Source organism: Desmodus rotundus, chromosome 9 (assembly GCF_022682495.2).
Source record: "Desmodus rotundus isolate HL8 chromosome 9, HLdesRot8A.1, whole genome shotgun sequence".
NCBI classification, from domain to species: domain Eukaryota; kingdom Metazoa; phylum Chordata; class Mammalia; order Chiroptera; family Phyllostomidae; genus Desmodus; species Desmodus rotundus.
This window is the reverse complement of record NC_071395.1, coordinates 105,121,403-105,143,205: the sequence shown is the minus strand read 5'-3', so window position 1 is coordinate 105,143,205 and position 21,803 is coordinate 105,121,403. Positions and strand designations below refer to the sequence as shown.

The 21,803-nt window shown below is 45.0% G+C and overlaps 2 protein-coding genes, 1 long non-coding RNA gene and 1 pseudogene across 4 annotated transcripts in view; 3 read left to right on the top strand and 1 right to left on the bottom strand.

Moving 5' to 3' along the window:
• Positions 1-2,040: 2,040 nt before the first annotated feature.
• LOC128779281 (keratin-associated protein 4-2-like) lies at positions 2,041-2,656 on the top strand (annotated as a pseudogene).
• A 138-nt stretch (positions 2,657-2,794) lies between these two features.
• The window catches only part of LOC112316352 (uncharacterized), a 29,952-nt gene continuing 10,943 nt past the window's right edge, over positions 2,795-21,803 (bottom strand). Inside the window, exons 4-5 of one of the 2 annotated variants that reach the window (XR_008425176.2) lie at positions 18,334-18,425; positions 2,795-4,180 (exon numbers count right to left, since the gene is read on the bottom strand). This is a non-coding gene — a long non-coding RNA (uncharacterized lncRNA). Of the gene's footprint in view, positions 4,181-18,191; positions 18,426-21,803 lie in introns of those variants that run through there. The other variant, XR_011650414.1, reaches the window with a different exon arrangement.
• On the top strand, positions 11,051-12,540 carry LOC128779279 (keratin-associated protein 4-3-like). The gene has a single exon (XM_053911713.1). It carries the CDS (start codon positions 11,060-11,062, stop codon positions 11,402-11,404), a length of 345 nt encoding a protein of 114 aa, XP_053767688.1. The 5' UTR covers positions 11,051-11,059; the 3' UTR covers positions 11,405-12,540.
• LOC128779150 (keratin-associated protein 4-3-like) lies at positions 20,393-21,733 on the top strand. Its single transcript, XM_024573172.3, has one exon. The coding sequence runs from the start codon at positions 20,637-20,639 to the stop codon at positions 21,330-21,332; it is 696 nt and encodes a 231-aa protein (XP_024428940.2). The 5' UTR covers positions 20,393-20,636; the 3' UTR covers positions 21,333-21,733.

Below are 21,803 nucleotides of genomic sequence, written 5' to 3'. Positions count from 1 at the left end.
TTTCACATTTGACCACAAATCCATGTTTCTGCATCACCTTTACTGAAAACACAGAATCAACATAAGGCGATGTCAGTAGGTAAGGAAAAGGCATTTTATACATTCCAACACACTGAAAATATAAAATGCCTTAGCAAATGAGAATAGAAAGAGCCCCGTTCTTGTCATGGAAAAAATCTACAGAAAAGACAGAAAACTTACTATTAAATTATGAAAAAGGGAGAACTATCTCTACTCTACAGAGAATACACAAAGAAATCGTCTTTGTCACTCTATTCCATATCGGACTATAGGGCCCACCAGTGGGGGAAAGAAGGACAACATTTACAAGATAAAAAGGCTGCTATGAAATGAATACAGCTCCCATCACCTGGAGATGATGTGACTACGTATGTGAAATTTCCACCAAAACATTGATTGGTCAACTCTTCAATCATGAGGGAATTTGGTGGCAAGAGCCATTCATATATAAATGAATTATTGCTCTATCGGTCAGAAACAGTTCCAAATAAAGATTTCTATTCTACCACATGGAAGAGCATAAAAATTATATATCTAGGAAAAATCTAATGAAAGACAGGCAAGACCTCTACAGAGAACAGAGTAGCCTGACCAAGAAATCCTATGAGCAACCTACTCCTAGGTGTGCATATATGCACAAGAAACATCTATCTATGTTCACCGAATGACCTATACCAAAAATTCACAGAAGCACTATTTTTAATAGCTCCAAACGGTAAAACATCTACGTTTCTCAAGGAGACAGTCAACCAAGAAAGTTCATCATATTCGTTCAGTGGAAGATTATAGAGCAACAACAATGAAAAACGACACAGCGTTCCATTGTTGAAAATCACACTCATAATGTAGAGAAGAACCCATCCTATAGTCCTTCATTTACATAAAGGTCCAAAAGAGTGAAGCTGACCCGCAGGCTTACAAGGCAACAGACTGATTGGCAGGCTTTGGGGACGAGGGAGGGGTTATGATTTGGAGGGTATAGGGCTAGTTTCTATTTCTTCATCTGATAGTATTATCACGGTATGTTCATTTTGTAATACTCTATCCAATTGGAAATGAATAATTTGCATACTTTTACAAGGAACGGTAGACCTACAAATAGTTGAAACAAGTAGCCAGACCCAAAGATAAATCAAGTATCATCTCAACTAATGCAGGTTCCTCATGGAGAGAAGGAAGGGGGAGAGAGAGCAAAAGAGAGAGAGAGAGAGAGAGAGAGAATGAAGTAAATGTGTCATCAGTGACTTGAGGTCACTGGCTCTGCTGGTAAACAAGGGTCATACTAGAGTCACCTGCTCTTCCCAGTTTACCCAGAATTGCCCAGTTATAGGACTGAAAGTCCCACGTGCCAGGAAACCCCTTCGTCCTGGGTAATCAGGACTAGTGGTCACCCAGGAAGTGAAATGACTGGTGCTTTCAGTCCCAGCTTAGCTTCTACCCAGCTGCTTGGGGTCTGCCGCGCACGTTGGGAGAGATTCTGCCAGACATCGCCTACTCAGTGTCTGCGACAGACCTGGCAGACACAGCTGGGCTAGGTTGCTCCAGAGGTACGTTGGCCGTTGTCTACGATCAGGCCTTCGTGGGGAAACGCACTTGCACTCAAGCATGGATTCAGTTTGTCCCTGTGAACATATCAGCATGATGCCCCTAGCCACAGGGATATGCCCCAAACTAAGTCCGCTGAAGAGACTAAACGGGGGAGGACACGTGTCCTTGATCAAAGCAGGAGCAGTGCTGATGATGTGACCACCTTCCTTCCAGCTGAAGAAGTTTCTAGGCATTATTCTCAATTAAGAAACACATTGGACACTTCTCTACAGATCCGTATCATTAAGGGAGCAACTTCCTCCTTGGCTATTTCCCTGTGATTACCAAAACAACATAAACAAAAACAAAGAGGGTCATGCTTATTGGTCCCAACATTCGGGGTCCAATGTATAAAGAGCCCAGAACACGAGAAGTCATCGGAATCAGAGAAACTCACCTCTGAAGAGAAACTCACCTTCGATCCCTGACACCATGTGCTGCTCCACTTGCTGCCAGCCCACCTGCTGTGGGTCCAGCTGCTGCTGCCAGCCTTGCTGCTGCTGCTGCTGCTGCCAGCCGTGCTGCTGCTGCCAGCCGTGCTGCTGCTGCTGCCAGCCGTGCTGCTGCTGCCAGCCATGCTGCTGCTGCCAGCCTTGCTGCTGCTGCTGCCAGCCTTGCTGCTGCTGCCAGCCATGCTGCTGCTGCCAGCCTTGCTGCTGCTGCTGCCAGCCGTGCTGCTGCTGCCAGCCTTGCTGCTGCTGCTGCTAGCTGTGCCCTGCTGCCAGCCGTGCTGCTGCCCCACCTGCTGTAAGACCACCTGCTGCTAGCCTTGCTGTGGGTCAGCTGCTGTCAACCTTGCTGCAGCCCAACCTGCTGTGACACCACCTGCTGGAGGACCACCTGCTGCAGGCCTTGTTGCAAGTCTTGCTGCTTGTGCAGCTGCTGCTAGCCTTGCTGCAAGCCTGGCTGCGTGTGCAGCTCTTGACAGCCAGTTTCCCGTTGTCCCAGGTAAGTCTGCAGAACCTGCTACTACCCCACCTGCTGCTGGGTGCCTGGGTGCATAGCCTGTGGGTGCGGATCTGGCTGCGGCCAGTCCTGCTGCTGTTGATCACCTTGCAGGAGAACCAACATCAGCCTTGCTGCTGCTGCTGCCAGCCTTGCTGCTGCTGCCAGCCGTGCCGCTGCTGCAATCCTTGGTTCTTCTGCCAGCGTTGCTGCTGCTGTCAGCCGTGCTGCTGCTGCCGCTGTTGCTGCTAGCCTTGGTGCGTGTGAAGCTGCTGCCAGCCTTTGTGCATGTCTAGTTGCTGCCAGCCTTGTTGCCAGTGTTGCTGCTGCCCAAAGTGCTGTAAGAGCACCTGGTGTCTGCCTTGCTGCCAGCCTTTCTGCAGGTCAAGCTGTTGCTGCCATCCTTGCTCTTGCTGCCTGCCTTGGTGCCGGCTTTGCTGCGTGTCTAGGTGCTGCTAGCCTTGCTGTGTGTGCAGCTGCTCTCACCCTTGCTGCCAGCCTTGCTGCGTGTGCAGCTGCTCTCACCCTTGCTGCCAGCCTTGCTGTGTGTGCAGCTGCTGTGTCCCTTAGTGCTGCTGATTTTCCTGTCTTAAGAACTACCATCTGCAAACGACACCTTTTGATAACTGACATGCAGTTTTGGAGACAAGTTTATTTCAAAACATTTCCGAAAGCCAGAACGTGGTCACCAAATTTTTTTCACAACCCTTCTCCCTATTTAAAAGCTGTAAATCAGCTTAACAGGGTGCAGAGCACATCACCTTGATTCTTTCAGTTGTCCTGTAGCTCATGTGCAGCCTTCTGCATCCTTGATATGGAGGACATCCTCTGAATAACGTAGGAAAACAAATTCTCATAACTTTTTCTTGGGTCTCTGCTATGGATCCTAGTCTTCGCAATCATGTTTCTTAGTGTACTCATGATTCTTACAACATGATTTTTAAATTCTCATTATCTCTGTGAGTTGTCCCAGTACATGTAGACATTCTTCCCTGTATTTCTTAATAAATCCTGTGCCATTGTTCATCCCAAGTTGTGTTGTGGTTTATTGTGGAGTACTCCTCTGTTGCTTATTTCATACCACGTGCATTTCAATTCGGAGCCTGGTGAAAGCCTCCCTCGGGTTACACTCTCCATTCGCTCAGATGAGAACCTTTCTCTGTGTGACGAGCAGACTCTGGTAGAAGACTGCAGCTCCTGCTTCTCCCAGGGTCACTTACATGGACCTGTCAGGACAAGTGGAGATAAAACTGGGATTGAACACCAGCAACATGTGTACCTGAGTTTCTTCTTTAACGACGGAAGGAATAATCTCTTACACATGCAGATAACGTTTGTGCTTACGGAGCTTTTCCCAAATCAGGGTCCTGCGCCTCGGCGAGCAGCCGCTGTTTCCATGGGGACCACAGAGAGCTTCAGTGAGGGGCACGGTGGCTGCGTTTGAGCTCTCTCACGAATGCAGGTTACCGTCCTTGTCCCAGGCTCTGACCAGCCCCTCACGCGATCCACCTGCATCAGATAACATTGAGCATCCATCGCGTGTCCTCATAAGAGAGGCTCATTCATCAGGACTTGGTCTTGGCATCACGTAAATCAAATTCTTATATGGTCTCCTTCTCCTGAGTGTCTGTTTTAGAGGAAAAAAGGAATTAAGTAATTCCCTGAAAAATATAGACACTATATTGTGGTCCCGATCTTTAAGCCACTTGCTTCAGTTAGTTTCTGTGAGGACAAGTATTACCGTATGAAGGGCTCGACATCAGTCCCTGCTGCTGACAAACGGCATGTTCAGTAGAGGTGGGCGCGGTGAGAGAGAGCTCGTACTGGGGTCCCATACAAGGCCCCTGTCCCTGCCACCGTGACGACGTGGGCTGTGGTCTATCTGCAGGTACTGGAGCACCGAGGACAGAGGTGGGGTGAATTATTCCAACTCCTGGCTGTCCAGTGGCCACTCTCTGGGGGGCATTGATGTGGGGCACAAAGAGGGAACGCTCTCCGTCCACATGCCTCGTTACATTTGCATGATTCTTCTCCAATGCTCCACATCTCTAATCTTTCCATCTCACTCCTGCCAGGCCTCAGAGCCACCCGCCAAGCCCCTCACCATGCGCCCACAGCCCATGAACGTCCCTTCCTTGTCTGCTTTTCTACTTAGCCAGACCTACAGCCAGGTGTACTGGTCGTAGTGCTTTTCACTGGGCACGTTTTCACTTTCCACTCCCTTTTCAGGCCAGAAGTTGTTGACCTGCTTTGGTGAAAATTCCATTTGTGGTATGATAACCGCTACTGGGGCTACCGCACGGCGAAACTGAAGGTATTTCATGGTCATACCTCCTGTTCCATTAGGTTTCTGCAGGAATAAATAGGGTCGTAAACAAACCACGTATTCTTTACTCATTGAGGTCAGGACTAAACTCCGGATGTGCTATCGCTTCTTGTTAGTGCCTTGGTCTGGTTGTCTAATTTGTACCTTTGAGATACAGCTTATGTTAAGTCGAGGATACAGGTGTAAACAAAAGAGGCAAAACCCACTTACTGAGGGGAAAAAAATCCCACAAATTCTTTACTATCAAGGCTTATGAATAATATTTTTTGTGAGGATCCTTGGAAATATGAGAATTATGATCTCTGAAAGTAGGTATCTGCCTATAGACTGGCTGATATAAGAAAGGAAGGGAAAAAGAGAAAGAAATAATCTCAGACTAATCCATGGGTGGACATACTACTTATGATGGAAGTGGGAAGAAAAAGACACAAGGAGGATGACAATCTGTATGAGAAACACTCATGAGGGTGCGTGAATACATCTTATATTTCCCCCAACATACAGCTAGTGAGTAGCAGAACGGGAACTGGAAGGCTCCTCCATACGATTCTAACTCCCAACACCGAGATCCATCGTCTTCTTTTCTGCAATGAAGAACTCATGGTTGGAGATAAAGTTGGAGATGAACAGAGGCACAGTCTTGGAGGGAACTTAGTACAGACAATGGGGGGTACAACCCCTCAGCATCTGTACAAAACTGGCTCACACATAAGTAGGTTCTGTAATGGGGTCGGGGAGAGAGCTAGAAGCTCTATAGAAATTTTCCCTATGTTTCTTTCTAGAAGTTCCATAGTTCTAGGCGTTATATTTCTGTACATGATCCGTTTTGTAGAAGATGTGAAGTACAGGCCCCACTGCTTGTTTTGCACATGGACGCTTAGCTGCTCCAGCACCATTCATTGAGAAGACCACACTTTCTCTGTATATTCATTTGACAGCTTTCTCACAAATCAGTGCATGATATATGTGTGAATCTATTTCTGGATGCTCGATTTTGTTCCATTGATCTGTATCTTTAGCATTTCACCAGTACGCTCCCCAAAACAGCTTTAAGTTTGAAGTCAGATGGTGTTTCCCTGTTCATGAGATTTCATGCATGTAACTTCGCTTTCTTCAACACTGATTTCCCTCAGCTCTTGTATGGGGGCAGTCATGCCCACTTTTCAGGATTGTATGAGAATGAGAGATAATGTAGATGAAACACCTACCTCAATATTCAGCGTATAGTAGGACTCCTATAAATGGTAGTAATTCTTCCCATCTATTTTCCATGTTGGAAAATTTAGTAACCTGGCAGAGAGTTCCAGATACATCCTCTAGAGACATCACACTTTCTATCACATCTAGTGTGTTAAGTGCCCCCAAACATCTTTATATCTCTTAAGAGGGTGACCATTATAAAAAGTTCTTATTTTTCTCCAATACCTGTAGTAGCCCTGAATAGCTAATACAGCTATCTTCTTTATTATTTGGTTTTTCATCCGAAGATCCAGGTTTCCACCACTTGGAAACCAACTTAATGCCCATCTTGACTTTGAACCTAATACCCATCCTTCCTTCTTGTTTCTGCTTCCTGCTTTTTCCTGAGAACTCTGGTTTTGATTTCCCTTAGCTTATGAGTCTGTATCTCAGAGAGCATGAGAAGTTGTACTGTTCCCTTTTATGACCTAGAGATTATGATCGAAGGGTTATATGCCCATTGTACGGTTGCCTCAATTCTCACAACTCTAGACATTCATCTTCCCTCAACAATGTCAAGGTCAGGGGATCAAATTGCCTCAAAGTTTGGGAGCCTGGGGTAAACGGCCTGAGCTTGTGTACTGGGCAAGAGTGAATATTACTCCCAATTTCTGTTGAGATCAATGAAATAATACCAATGTCAATTCTGTGATATGAGGAACAGTTTCCGACTTCTGGCCAAGATGGAGGCATGGGTAGACACACTGTGCCTCCTTGCACAACCAAAAGAAAGACAGCAACAATTTAAAAACAAAAAACAACCAGAACTGACAGAAAATCGAACTGTATGGAAGTCCGACAACCAAGGAGACAAAGAAAAAACGTTCATCCACACCTGTAAGAGGGGCGGAGATGGGCAGCTGGGTAGAGAGGACTCACGGCAAGGCAGCGGCTGGCGGACCCAGCAGGGTGGCAGAGTGTGGAGCAGGGTGGACAAAGCTGCTGCCTCACTGGCCGCTGCAGCAGCCAGTGAGGCAGCAGCTGGTGGACCAGGTGACAGACCACACAACCCAGAGTTCCAGCGGGGAAATGAAGCCTCAAACCACTGACTGAAAACACCTGTGGGGGTTGAAGGGCAGCAGGAGAAAGTCCCAGCCTCACAGGAGAGTTCGTTGGAGAGACCAATAGGGGCCTAGAATGTACACAAACCCACCCACTGGGGAAGCAGCACCAGAGGGACCCAATTTGATTGTGGGTAGCGGGGGGGGGGGGGGGGGGGGGGAGGGGGGCAGTGACTGAAATCCGGCAGAGAGTGGAGCAAGCGCCATTGCTCCCTCTCAGCCCCTCCCCCCCACACAGCGTCACAGCGCAGTGACCAGCATTACCCCGCCCCAGTGAATACCTAAGGCTCCGCCCCTTTACCTAACAAGTGTGCCAAGACAAAAAAAAAAAAAAGGCTCAAATGAAAGAACAGGTCAAAGCTCCAGAAAAAATACAACTAAGTGATGAAGAGATAGCCAACCTATTAGATGCACAGTTCAAACCACTGGTAATCAGGATGCTCACAGAATTGGTTGAATTTGGTCACAAATTAGATGAAAAAATGAAGGCTATGCTAAGAGAAACAAAGGAAAATGTACAGGGAACCAATAGTGATGCAAAGGAAACTGGAACTCGAATCAACGGTGTGGACCAGAAGGAAGAAAGAAACATCCAACCAGAAAAGAATGAAGAAACAAGAATTTAAAAAAAAGAGGAGAGGCTTAGGAACCTCCAGGACATCTTTAAATGTTCCAACATCCGAATTATAGGGGTGCCAGAAGGAGAAGAGGAACAACAACAAATTGAAAACTTATTTGAACAAATAATGAAGGAGAACTTCCCCAGTCTGGCAAAGGAAATAGACTTCCAGGAAGTCCAGGAAGCTCAGAGAGTCCCAAAGAAGCTGGACCCAAGGAGGAACACACTAAGGCACATCATTATTACATTACCCAAGATGAAACAGAAGGAGAGGATCTTAGAAGCAGCAAGAGAAAAGGACAGTTACCTACACAGGAATTCCCATAAGATTGTCAGCTGATTTCTCCAAAGAGACCTTACAGGCAAGAAAGGACTGGCAAGAAGTATTCCAAGTCATGAAAGGCAAGGACCTACATCCAAGATTGCTTTATCCAGCAAAGCTTTCGTTTAGAATGGGAGGGCAGATAAAGTGCTTCTCAGATAAGGTCAAGTTAAAGGAGTTCATCATCACCAAGCCCTTATTATATGAAATGTTAAAGGGATTTATCTAAGAAAAAGAAGATAAAAAATATGAACAGTAAAAAGGACAGCAAAGTCACAGTTATTAACAACCACACCTAAAATGAAAACAAAAGCAAACTAAGCAAACAACTAGAATGGGAACAGAACCACAGAAATGGAGATCACATGGAGGGTTACCAGCAGGGGAGCAGGAAGGGGAAAAGAGGAGGGAAAGGTACAGAGAATAGGTAGCATAAATGGTAGGTAGAAAATAGACAGGGGGAGGGTAAGAATAGTATAGGAAATGTAGAAGCCAAAGAACTTATATGTATGACCCACGGACATGAACTATAGGGGGGAATGAGGGAGGGAGGGGGTGTGCAGGATGGAGTGAAGGGGGGGAAATGGGACAACTGTAATAGCATAATCAATAAAATATATTTAAAAAATAAAATAAAATACTTAAAAAGAAAAAAAAAAGAACAGTTTCGTAGGCAAGGGGAGGGCCAGGAGTACCAACCACACTCATGTGACTTTCTGATGACAGATGGTGCCAGTCATGGACCAGAACTCAGAGAAGCTGTCAGGGCTGCCTTCACTGACTAGAGCTCTTTCAGCAGTCTCTGTTGGTCACAGGGGTGGGAAGAGTGTTTGGGAAGAGCTCTGTAGGGAGAAAAGGGTTCTGTATAAGAAAGGGGTAATTATTCCCATTGTTAGAGAAACAACTCGAAATATATACCTTCCCTATGCCCAGTGACCAGTGTTGTTCTACCTGTAGAAAGATGTAAACGAAAGTTTCCTTCCCCTGGAATCAAAAGATCAGTGTGTGCTTAGGACCTGGTGTGTCAGTTCCAAGTTGTATGGCACATCAGTTTCTGATCCCAAGAAGGAGAGTGATAATGGGATGATAATCTCTGCTATGCCTGTCCTGTAGGGCACGGTGAGACTTGAATCAGATAAACCATATAAAATGCAACACAGACACAAGGCTTCATAAAGAAAGTGCTGCGAACACACACACAACATGCCACAGGGTACAAGGCAGTGCAGACTTCACTAGGAAAGGGCAGGAAGGAAGCTATTCCAACGGACTGTGAAGAGTTTAGTGACCCAGCAGAAATGACTAAATACAACACACATACCTAAAAAGATGATTAATACTGATCATTGCGGAGAGTTAAATATATAGTCTAATAATTTGTTAAAATGCCCTAGAGGCAAGAGGTGATGATGACGTTGGTCAGGTCTAAGACCGTGAATTCAGGTGAAAATCAGACGGAGCTGACCAGCACCCGACCAGGAGGAAATGAGGAAGAATGAAGTCAAAGGGAAGCAGACCGCATCCCCTCGGTAGGGCCCAAGAACCATAGAAAGAAAATGATAACAAAGCTGTGTCAGAATGTTGTTTCTCAGAAAATGCAGGAAGCAAGTTTCTTGCAGGAACAGAGGCTTTGGCTAAATGGCTGAAGAAAGAGGTCTCTGGTGGGCAAGGCTGGCAGCAGCTGGACCCACAACAAGTGAGCCGGCAGCAGGTGGTCCTACAGCAAGTAAGCTGGCAGCAAGGGGAGCAGCAAGAGGGGATCATGGTGTCAGGTATAAAAGGTGGACTTTTGAGCAGAAAAATTCTCAGAATGTGAAATCTTCTCTGTTCAACCATTCACACACCCCAACTTTGGGACCAATGAACAAAATTTTCCTGGTTATTACTTATGACATTTTTTCATGACCCACAGACAATTGCCCAAGGAGGAGGCATTCCCTAAGTATTATGAATCTTCCGAAAATACATGGTAGGGCTGTTCTCCTAATTAACAGATAACCCATTAGAACTTATTTCCGGAAATGGGAGAGATAGTCAACATCGAGAGAATTATTAACTATGAATCATCATTTTTTAAAGACAGAGTACACTCTCTGGTTATATGCTAGTTCGAGCTACTTTGGAGAAGAGGCCAGGGCCACTGCCACCAACCACTTTTCCCTCCGATGCTGCTTACACTGGAACGCGTCTCTGAAGACAGAGCACACTGATGATGAAACAGAGATGATCACGAGTATGAATCACATTTTAACACATTTTGAATTAAAACCATATTTTAACAAGATTTTTATCAGTGTTGCACAAAATTCACATGCTAAACAGAGCAATACTCCCAATAAGAATCAGAAGTGACATGAAGAAATAGGCCAAAACACAATACTTGGGACTCCTTTTCCAACTCACTAATCTGGAGCCGTATCCTTTCTTAATGCTTAAGAACCGTTCACAGGGTAGGGGAGTGGGGTGCCTCCTCCTCCTCTCCAGGGTCCCTCAGAACATCATTCTCAGTGGGAATTATTTCCCATTGACTTTCCACATCTGTGGTCCCTTTGGCTCTGTGCCCTGAACTCCTGACTCAGAGCTTTGGCCTCGGCTGAGTCATGGAAAAAAAAAAGCACAAGGATACTTAGTAACAAATAGTCAGTCTCATGCTAGCCAATTGGAGGAGAGAGCTGCAGTCCTGAAAATTAGATGTAAGGAAGAAACACAAGAGTTGATTTGAAGGAGATTAGAGAAGATACATAATAGAAAGGAAAAATGCATTCTATCTAATTTTGCAAGAAACATGGTTATAATTATCTAATTGAATAATTACTTACCTATTAGATAAACAACAAGGAAGAAGCTGCCCCACCAGGGTATAAAAGGGGACCTAAGCAAGGAGATTCACTAAACTCACTCTCCTGGAAACTCACCCAGAACCTCCACCCTCTGACACCATGGTCAATTCTTGTGGCTCCGTCTGCTCCAACCAGGGCTGTGGCCAAGGCTGCTGCCAGGAGACCTGCTGCTGCCCCACCTGCTGCCAGACCACCTGCTGCAGGACCACCTGCTGCCGCCCCAGCTGCTGTGTGTCCAGCTGCTGCCGCCCCAGCTGCTGTGGTTCCAGCTGCTGCCGCCCCAGCTGCTGTGGTTCCAGCTGCTGCCGCCCCAGCTGCTGTGTGTCCAGCTGCTGCCGCCCCAGCTGCTGTGTGTCCAGCTGCTGCCGTCCAGTCTGCTGCCAGACCACCTGCTGCCGTACCACCTGCTGTCGCCCAGTCTGCTGTGGATCCTCTTGTTGCTAAACTTGGTTTCTCACCTCCAGCCCTGAGTCAACTACCAGTGTATCAGTCTTGTTCCCACTTCCTTTCTCCATAGCACCTGGCCCTGTTCTAATCTGTTACTATCTTTATTAATCCCTGTCACCAAGTAACTATTTAAAAAGCAACAATTTAAACTATATACCCCACAAAAGCTCGAAACTGGCATTCAGTTAGATGACTAAATGTCTACACTACTTCATGGGACAGGCTTGACCTTCACACTGAATTATGTGCGATAAAGTAACTATCTCTCAATAAATACTTTCCTGGTATCAGAAACATTTGTGGCCCTTAATTATTTTTTTAGTGTTGATTATGAATTGGAGATAAGTTAGGATATGTGTTAAGGGAACAAAGATACTGATTTTGCATATATTAATCTAAGCCTTTATCAGAGAAAATGCCAAATAATTAGTTTTTCTCCTACCAGATTGCCCACGTTGTCTACCATCCAATTTATTGAGAGGAAACAAGAATATCCTTTTTACTAAACTGAATTACAAACCACTTAGCAAGATCCTTGTGCTACTGGGCTCTGGGGAGCTCATAAGTTGAATGAGACCCAGTTCCCATCCCTCAGGTAAATTATACCGAAACCTCGAATTTAATAGAAAGACAGATGTCAGGTAGGGTATGTTGGTAATATTGGTGAGAAAGAGGAACCTATTCTACTGGAAAAGGGTAATACATAAACATTCATTCCTAAGAATAAAATGTGTCAAACCTGAAAATTTAGAGGAATGTGTATAGCTCACAGACACGTAGGGGAAAATGAAGGAGAGAAGTAGATGAGAGCAGAATGTTTATATTCTTATGAAGGCAATCTTTATTTAAAAGGTACCAAAAAACCCCAAAAAGCAGTTCCTGCTGCGGACCGTGGACTGGGAGCTGGGCCATTTCCTTCCACCTCGAGTGTTTCCATGTTACCTGATTTATATGGAAATTTTGCAAGAGACACGGTTTTAGTGAGTTTCTGGGTGAGAGAGCTATTTAAAACAGCTTTAAATGGTTTGGAAATCAAGTAATTCACATCAATACTAATAATGTGCATACAATACTAAGAAGGAGGCAAAGTGGAAAAATGTGCACGAGAAATGTTGCATATTAAAGTACTAGTACAAAACACTCCCCGCAGCACTGAGCTGGCAAAACTCTCCAGTTCTTCACTGGTCTGCGGCTTTGCATGTAATTCTGCTGAAGTGAGCACTACATCTCATGCAAATTGATCTCTCTGATACTTCTCCACCCATATCCTGGATGGTATCCAGGGACCACCTGTATCAGAATCATTTGGTACATTACTATTATTATGTAAAATGAGATTTTCTGCGTCAGACTATCTGGGGGAGTAGGCTGGGAATTCAGCATTGTTATCAAGTTCCCGGCATAGTTTTAAGCACACTACTGCTACAGAGCCACTGCCCACTCCAGCTCTCCAGAGGCACTCAACGCTCCACGGACATGCTCTGCCCTCCCCCGCCTCTGTCCTTTGTGTGTGTCGGCATCTCTGGCTCAGGGTCACTCTCCGCCTGTCCCTTTCTTATCCTTTAAGGTCCATGTCTAATGCCCCTTTTCTGCATCACCTTTAGACAATTAGTTACTTTTCCTACCAGGACGGAGTCCACAGCACGAGGTTCCCTACATGGAGCTATTCTTTGTATTGTTACTATTTGTCTATTCATTTCTCTACTTCTTCACACTGAATTCCTCAAAGGTGGGGACTACACGACTCATTCAATGACCACGTGTGCAGAGCCAGCCCCTGGCTGCGCCATGAGCTGGGCGTGGCAGTTATGAGACAGACCCATTAGTGCCCTTTCTTAGGAAGCTCAGCAAAGCGATTAAATGAAAACTGCCTCATGACCCAGCAATACCACTTCTGGGTATATATTTTTTAAAAAACCCAAAACACTAATTTGAAAGAATATATGCGTCCCTATGTTCATTGAAGCATTATTTCCAACAGCCAAGACCTGGAAACAACCCAAGCACCCTTCAATAGACGAGTGGACTAGAAAAGGCTGTGGTACATTTATGCAATGGTGTTTTACCTGGCCATAACTAAGAATGAAATCTTATGATTTGCAAGAGCATGGATGAACTTAGAGGATATTATGCTAAATGAAATAAGTTAGTCATAGAAAGAGAAACACCATATCATTGTACTTATATGTATCTAAAGAGCAAAATAAGTGAACAAACAAAATAGAAACAGACTCATAGATGCAGAGATCGGACGGATGGTTGCCAGAGGGATTGGGGTTGAGGGGCTGGGTGGAAAAGGTGAAGGGATTAAGTAGAAATTGGTAGCCACAAAATAGTCACGGGGATGTAACGTACAGTGTAGGGAATACGGTCAATAATATTGTAATGCCTGTATACAATACCAGGTGGGCACTTGAAATACTGGGGGCACTACTTTGGAAAGTATATGATTGTCTAACCACTGTACTGTACAGCTCAAACGAATACAAAATAATGTCGAATGTAAGCTGTCATTGAAAAACACAAAAGGAACATGCTCCCAGGATATTAGAAGTGGGCTACCTAAGGGAGGGTGGCGGTGTGGGTGAAGAGTATCAGGAAGGGCTTGCTGGAGGAGGTGACGACCCCTAAACCTTAGGAAATAAGGCAGTACGGAGGTTCACGCATGGTGCCTGGGACAGAACCTGGGAGCTGTCAATCACTGCTGGCTGGATAGATCAGCAATGACCCTCTATAGCTCTGCAGGACTGCGGTTTGGGGATTCTCTCAAACCCAACCAAGGCCTTTCAAAATTAACATCTCTGGCCAATGCGTAGCCTGTCTGCAAACATGGGCCTACTACTGTGACCCCAGTTATGAGTCATGTGGGGCTCTTCTAGGCCCCAACCCAACCCCGACATGACCCTGTGCACATTCTGGACATTGGAGGCTGTGGGGTCACTGACTTATTTTCGCTCTCAGGACTGTATCTATTTTAAGGGCATGGCACATTCCTGGGAATGTTGGCGTTGGGGCGATGGTCCATTATGTGGGTGACACAGTCCCTGAACCATCAGAAAAGGAATAGAACAATGTCCTGAATGTGTCTTACACCGTTTAAATCTCTTGCTATGACTATGACACAATAAAATCTCATTAATTTGGACACAGCCCATTTGGGACATGTGCATGCTAATTTTCCCTTGTCTGCACCCATATGAAATTTTGCATCTTCCATAAAATGATTGTTTGTAAGGCAACTTGAGAAGGTAAATGTAATTGCAGGAGATATATTTAACTCAACGTGGACCTACTTGGTGCTAATTACAAGTAAATCATATCATTCTGTACCCAAGCCTTGAATGATCACTTAGAAGTGTTCTTCAGCTACGATTCTCAATTATGGTTTAAATGTATTAGAAGAGAAAGCTAAAAGGCATTACCTTTAAAAGTTCTAGCTGACTAAATTAGACCAATCTGCTTTCTTGTGTTTTGACTTAGTGAGATTTCATTACACTGTTTCTAGGGAGACATGCTATACCTTAGTATTTTATTATAAAAACATCTCTAACATTACTTAAATGTTTTCTCAGACTCCAGAAACTTGTACTGAGTATTTATTTACTGGGTGCCATGGACTCTGCTGGATGCCAGGGACCCAAAGAAGACTGACCTGGCCGCAGTTCTGCAGCACAGGCGGGCTGAGCTCTGTGGGCCGCCGAGGGCGGGACACCGAACACCTGTCTGAAGGAATAAGAGGAGGGATCATAGAGCGCCACAGGGCTAGGCTCTTGCTAGGCAGTAGATAAGGAGATTTTCCAGGGAGTGGGATAGAATTATAAAGGCCAGAGTCTGGTAAGTGTGGCTTAGAGTTAGGGCAACAGTTTTCAACCAGTGTGTTGCAAGAATGTTTAAAACACGCAATAACTGACTATTTAGTCAGGGGCACTCACCTTTGTTCCCTTAGATTGTCAAACGAAAAATAAATGACAATAGCCCACACAATAACAGCCATCTGGTGTGAATAAATCAAAATCATATCTGTTTTTGTCAGATCAGTAAAAATATATTTTTTTGGTGTGCCGCAGAATTTTAGTAATTAGTTTATGTGTGCCCTGAGATGAAAAAGGTTGAAAATTGCTGACTCAGGGCAATGAGGAAGATGGGAGAGTGACAATGATGAAGATGGAGTTGGGATGGCGGGGGTGTGAAGGGTGTTGGGGCCAGGCTAGGGGGTTTGGGACACATCGGAAGGGGGCCACGGAGCCCACAGTCTTTCATCCTAAGGCCCTGCTCTAAGTCTGGCAATGTCACACAAAGTCTGGCGACGACGTCATAACAAGAAACCATAGTGCACGAGACATGTTTCTTAGCTAAGCCCACTCTCCTGTTTTAAAATTTGATTTTATTTGAAAAATACTGAAAAGACAAACTGTCTCTAATAACCACAACATTAAAAATCACATAACGTGATCATCTTCTTTTTCTTAGATAAGTCCCTTTAACATTTCATGTAATAAGGGTTTGGTGATGATGAATTCCGTTAACCTGACCTTATCTGAGAAGATGAGCAAAAATATGAAGAGTAAAATGACAACAAACTCACAACTATCAACAACCAAACCTAAAGAAACAACATAAAAACAAACTAAGCAAACAACTAGAACAGGAACAGAATCACAGAAATGGAGATCACATGGAGGGTTATCAGCGGGGGAGTGGGAAGGGGAGAGAGGGAGAAAAGGTACAGGGAATAAGTAGCATAAATGGTAGGTAGAAAGACAGGGGGAGGGTAAGAATAGTATAGGAAATGTAGAAGCCAAAGAGCTTATATGGATGACCCACGTACGTGAACTGAAGTGGGGGAATGATGGTGGGAGGGGGGTACAGGGCAGAAGGGAATAAAGGGGGGGGAATGGGACAATTATAAAGCGTAATCATTAAAATATATTAAAAATGAAAAAAGATTACATAAAGTGAGAAGTAAAAGTCTCCCTAGTGACTTTCCTCCCATCCCCAGATTAGAATGATGGAAATCATTCCTGACTTTTTCCCTTGTTTATACAAATATATCTATGTACACTTATCACACTCCCTCCTATGGAATCAATCATGTGGCACATTTATTCATTCATTCAACAAATAATTATTGAATGCCTACTATATACCATGCACTTTTCAAGCTACTGAGCATTCAACACCAAACAAGAGCTTATATTCTAGAAGGACAACATAGACAATAAGCACAAGAATGAACAAGGTAACTTCAAATAAAGATAGGGACTAGGAAGACAGTTAAAAAACAGAGAGTACAGTTGTGATAAGAGAGACTGGGGAGGCTCGTGAGACTGGGAGGTCGGGGCAGCCTCTCTTGGGGAGGGAATGATGTGAGTTGAGACTTGAGTGATGTTGAGAAGCTAGAGGTCATGAGCTGGAGCTCAAGCCTTTCAGGCGGAGAAAAAATAAACGGTAAGACCCTATAATGTAAACAGGGACAGAAAAGCCACCAGTGTGCCTGGAGCTTAGTAAACGGGGCTGAGGAGGAGGTTTCTAAGGGATGAGCCTGGAGAATGAGTGGAGACCAGTCTAGGAAGAGCATCATAGATCAGGACTTGAGATTGTTTTTCCTAAGTTCAAAGGTAAGCCATCGAAGGGTTTTAAGGACAGGAATAACTGTGGCTGCTCTCTGAGAATGGATTGTAGATGAGCAGAGGGGAAAGCAGAGAGACTTGATAAGAGATGATTACATTGGCACCTGTGGGAGCAGACAGATCCTGGGACAAAGGCCGTGGCAAAGGAGACAGAGAGAAGCGAATGCATTGGCAAATGTTCCGAGGACAGAGTGGAGGCCTGCCAATGGCCTAGATGGGAATGGCAAGTAAAGGGACTAAGCATGGGTCATCTAGAATTTCAAATTAACAACTGAGCCTACACATGTGTCATTCACTGATATGAAGACTGAGAGAGGAGTAACTCTGGAGGAGGGAGACCATGACCTCTGTTTTGACCATGTCAACTAAAGATGAGTATATTATTCACCCCAATAAAGATATCAGGTAGGAAGTTTGCAGCTCCATGGAAAAGTCAGGGATGGAGGCAAAAATGCGTTGTTCTTTGTTATTATGGAGGTGGATGAAATCCCACAGAGTGTGCAGGTAATTAGAGAATATATAAAACACAGGCAAAGTCAGGGCCTTGGGGATAGTTCAACCTTTAAAGATCAAGAGAGGAGAAGCTGCAACAAAGGAGGATAAGAAAAGATGGCCTTCAGAATTTCAACGTGGGATTATACATTTGTCTTATAATTTTAATAATCACTCCCAAATCATCCTGCAAAGAGTGATGATACAAATTTACGCTTTTGCAACATGTTTATAAACCTGCTGGTTTCTATCAATGTCACCAGCCCTGGCTGTGATCAAGCTTGTTTTTATTTATTTATTTATTTATTTATTTATTTATTTATTTATGCTAATCTGAAAAAAATAGTATTCGGTTGTCTTAAGTTGTATGTTCTTAATTACAGGTTGATTTAAACACCTTTTCTTATGTTTATTGGTTCTTTGCACCTGTTACCCTAAGAGGCAGCAGAGCGTGTCCCCCAACACAAAACAGGCCTTTTAGGCATCAGGATTACCTGAGGATGATTATTTTAAAAAATAGCAGAGCAGAAGAAGCCCTGAAAACTGAGAAGTTACCCTTTCGTAAGAGACATTTACATTTTTAAGGAAAATCTCTGTTCATAAGCGTTCCTCCCCCCCTGCAGCAAAGAAGGGTGACCACGGGTAAATCTCAATAGAAAAGGCAACTTAAACCTGCGTGATAAGCTTTCCCTTGATTGCTGTGCCTTTCCTGATAACTCCCCGTGGCTGGCCTCCCACGATCTTTAGCCGGGGATGGCACTCAAGGTGCTGACGTGTGCCATTTGAGGGACGCAGTTGTCCTACCTTCCATGTATACAGGAGGTGCACTTGTTATTAAACTTCTGTTTCTCCGCTGTTCATCTCTCTTTTATTACGGGAGCATGGCAGCAAAGAATCTGGAAGGGTAAAGGTAAAATTATTTTCCCCCTGCAACCCTCTCCAGGGCCCACAGTCCACACACAGCATAGTCCCCATTTAAGCTGGTTCCACAGGTGCCTCTGCCTCATTCTTTAAGTTGTCCAGTTGCTACAGCTCCACTTAAACTTTGGTATCTCATTTTGGAAATTTGAGCCTCTAGCTATGCACAGAACTGCTTTGGGAACTAGAAAGAATAGCGAAGGGAAGCCTAGGCTCCTCCCCAGATCTTCTGAGTCAGACTGTTTGGTGGTCTGTGTACTGAGAACCAGGCCTAGCACTGTGCCCCTGCCTAGGACTCGTGGCTTCCCCTTCCAGTTCACAGCGAGCCCCTTTCCTCCTGGGAGGCACTGCTTTCTTGCCCACTGAGTAACTTAAAGGTATATTTGTTTGTTGAATGCTCTCTTGTGAAATGTACCACTGCACCAATCTGCATTCCAGGGCAAGACTGAGATTCTAAAACTTTAACAACCAGCTGTTCAAAGTCACCAACTCATCAGACTAGACAACAGGCTTAGCCCTAGAGGAGGAGCCTGAAACCCTCTCTCGGATTCGTGGCTTTAACTTTTTCTTCTGGATCACGGGGACGTGGTGGGGGCCTCAGGGAGCCCAGGGCACTGGCTGTCTGAGCAGCATGCCGGTCTGGGGTGCTCCGGCCATCAGCCCCAGATGCTGGACGGGTTCAGAATGACTCATTCCAAGACCTGTCTGTATGGGATGCAGGTTATTTTGACCTTAAGGCAACCAAGATCCTCTGAGCTCAAGGGGAGCTTAACTACCTAGAAGAATTTAAATTAGGGGCCTTGCCCATAATAAGAGTTATTACCCAAAATAAGTTTTTATGACCTATTTATAGGGTAGGGAAAACTTCTAATTATTGAACAGCTGCTCTTCTTACTGTTCTACAAATGCCACAAGGCATCTTACCTCGTCCTAAACTCAAAATGCCATGTATATACCTCATTTTAACCTTTGGTCCCTGAATCTTCCATGTATGTGGGGTTCCCATACATAGATACATAACTAAATTTGGTTGTTTTCTCTTATTAATCTATCTCATGTGAATTTAGTTATTAGATCAGCTGGAAAAGCAAGGAGGGTCTAGGAAAGTTCCTTCCTCCCCAGAAGATCTCAAAAGATTATAGGAGCATGAAAGACTTTTAATTTTTTTTATGTTTACCAAAGAAAAACAAGTCATCAAAGAAAAACTAGAAGATAAAAGTGTTCAGAATAAAATGAAAAGTTTCCATAAGCCTATCTGTCAGAGATAATTACTATTAATATTTCTGGTAATTTTGTCAATATTATTCTATATATTTTTTTTACCTAATTCAGGTTATACTGTATATTCTATTTTGTGTATAAATATACATATTTGCAGTAACATTAGCACTTTATCAATTCCGGTGGTGATTTCTGAAGGGCTATACCCATTCCAGATACATTTGTTCTATATAAAGAGGAAACCTGACAATATTTTCAAGTCCAGGAAATAGGACAAGTCTGGGTGTCTTGGCGATTCTCCTGACCTCCGACCTCATGACTGACCTTTTTTTTTTTTTGGTGCAAATAGTTGACCACACTGATGGATTTAACCTTGTTTTCCATGTTAAGATTCCATCCTTTGGATCTGTGGCTAAATCTTTCCGCATAAGTAATGCTGCAAAAATAGTGGGCATGGGTAAGAGCCACCAATGGGTAAGAGTTACGTGTGGACTATTTCATGTCAAGGTCCACATAACAACTGCTCTGTGGAAGGAGCTGCAATATCTGTAAACATAAGCGATGCCTACAGGAAGGAATGACAGGAGATGACTCATGAGGGAAGAGCAGATGGAGTGAGAGTCAACACACTCAGCTTACAGTATTCTACCAGCATCTGAACCACGGTGATGCACGCAAAGGAAGACAGTCAAGGTACGATGCAGGAAGAGACCGTGGGATAAATCCTAACCCTTCAGGAAAAGGAAACAATGTTTTCCATCCATCTTGAAAAGGTCAACCAGGAAAACAAACTTGGCTAATTTGATAATCGCCTGTTAATTAGGACAAACAATGACAAGGACAGAGCACTGCGTCTGATGACAGCAGCCCCTTAGCAGGGTATAAAAGGGGACCTGGACAAGCAGACTTCCAAACCTTCCAAACACACCTTCCTGGAAACTCACTCAGAACCTCCACTCTCAGACACCATGGTCAACTCCTGTTCTGGATCCGTCTGCTCTGACCAGGGCTGTGGCCAGGAGACCTGCTGCCGCCCCAGCTGCTGCCAGACCAGCTGCTGCCGCCCCAGCTGCTGTGTGTCCAGCTGCTGCCGCCCCAGCTGCTGTGTGTCCAGTTGCTGCCGCCCCTCTTGCTGTGGTTCCAGCTGCTGTGGCTCCAGCTGCTGCCGCCCATCCTGCTGCATCTCTAGCTGCTGCCGCCCCAGCTGCTGCCAGACCAGCTGCTGCCGCCCCACCTGCTGTGTGTCCAGCTGCTGCCGCCCCTCTTGCTGTGGCTCCAGCTGCTGTGGCTCCAGCTGCTGCCGCCCATCCTGCTGCATCTCTAGCTGCTGCCGCCCCAGCTGCTGCCAGACCAGCTGCTGCCGCCCCACCTGCTGCATTTCTAGTTGCTGCCGCCCCTCTTGCTGTGGCTCCAGCTGCTGTGGCTCCAGCTGCTGCAGGCCCACTTGTGGCATCTCTAGCTGCTGCCGCCCCAGCTGCTGCCAGACCAGCTGTTGCCGCCCCACCTGCTGCATTTCTAGCTGCTGCCGCCCCTCTTGCTGTGGCTCCAGCTGCTGCCGCCCCTCTTGCTGTGGCTCCAGCTGCTGCCGCCCCAGCTGCTGCCAGACTACCTGCTGCCAGACCACCTGCTGCCGCCCAGTCTGTTCTAGTGCTTCCTGCTGCTGATTGCCCTGACCTGTGCCCACCTGGTTTTTGTCAACCAATCTTCTTAATATCATCCAACTGAAATGAGTCATCAGAGGCCAAGTGAAAAACCTCAGGTCCGACTGATTCTTAAGCTGATTTTGGCCTCCAGATATACTGACCCCTTCCGCCTACCATGTTACTAACTCTCTCCCAAAAGAACACAAAGTTTGAATTTTCTCTGAAATATTTCAACCAACATATCATCCCTATTGATATATTTCTTTCTGCCAGATTTTTCCATATGAATCCAATCCTAAATCTTAAATAAATCTTAATTTTCCAGGCATACAAGAGCCTTGTGTCTGATTGTTATTCCTTCTTGACTCACCATCCTTAGCTTTCAATTGCTCCACTGCTCTCCGCAGAGCAGAGACTATTGTAGGTGCTACCAGGGTTTCTAACTGCACTCCCTCATCATCCGTATTTATAATAATAAGATGGTTTCTCACA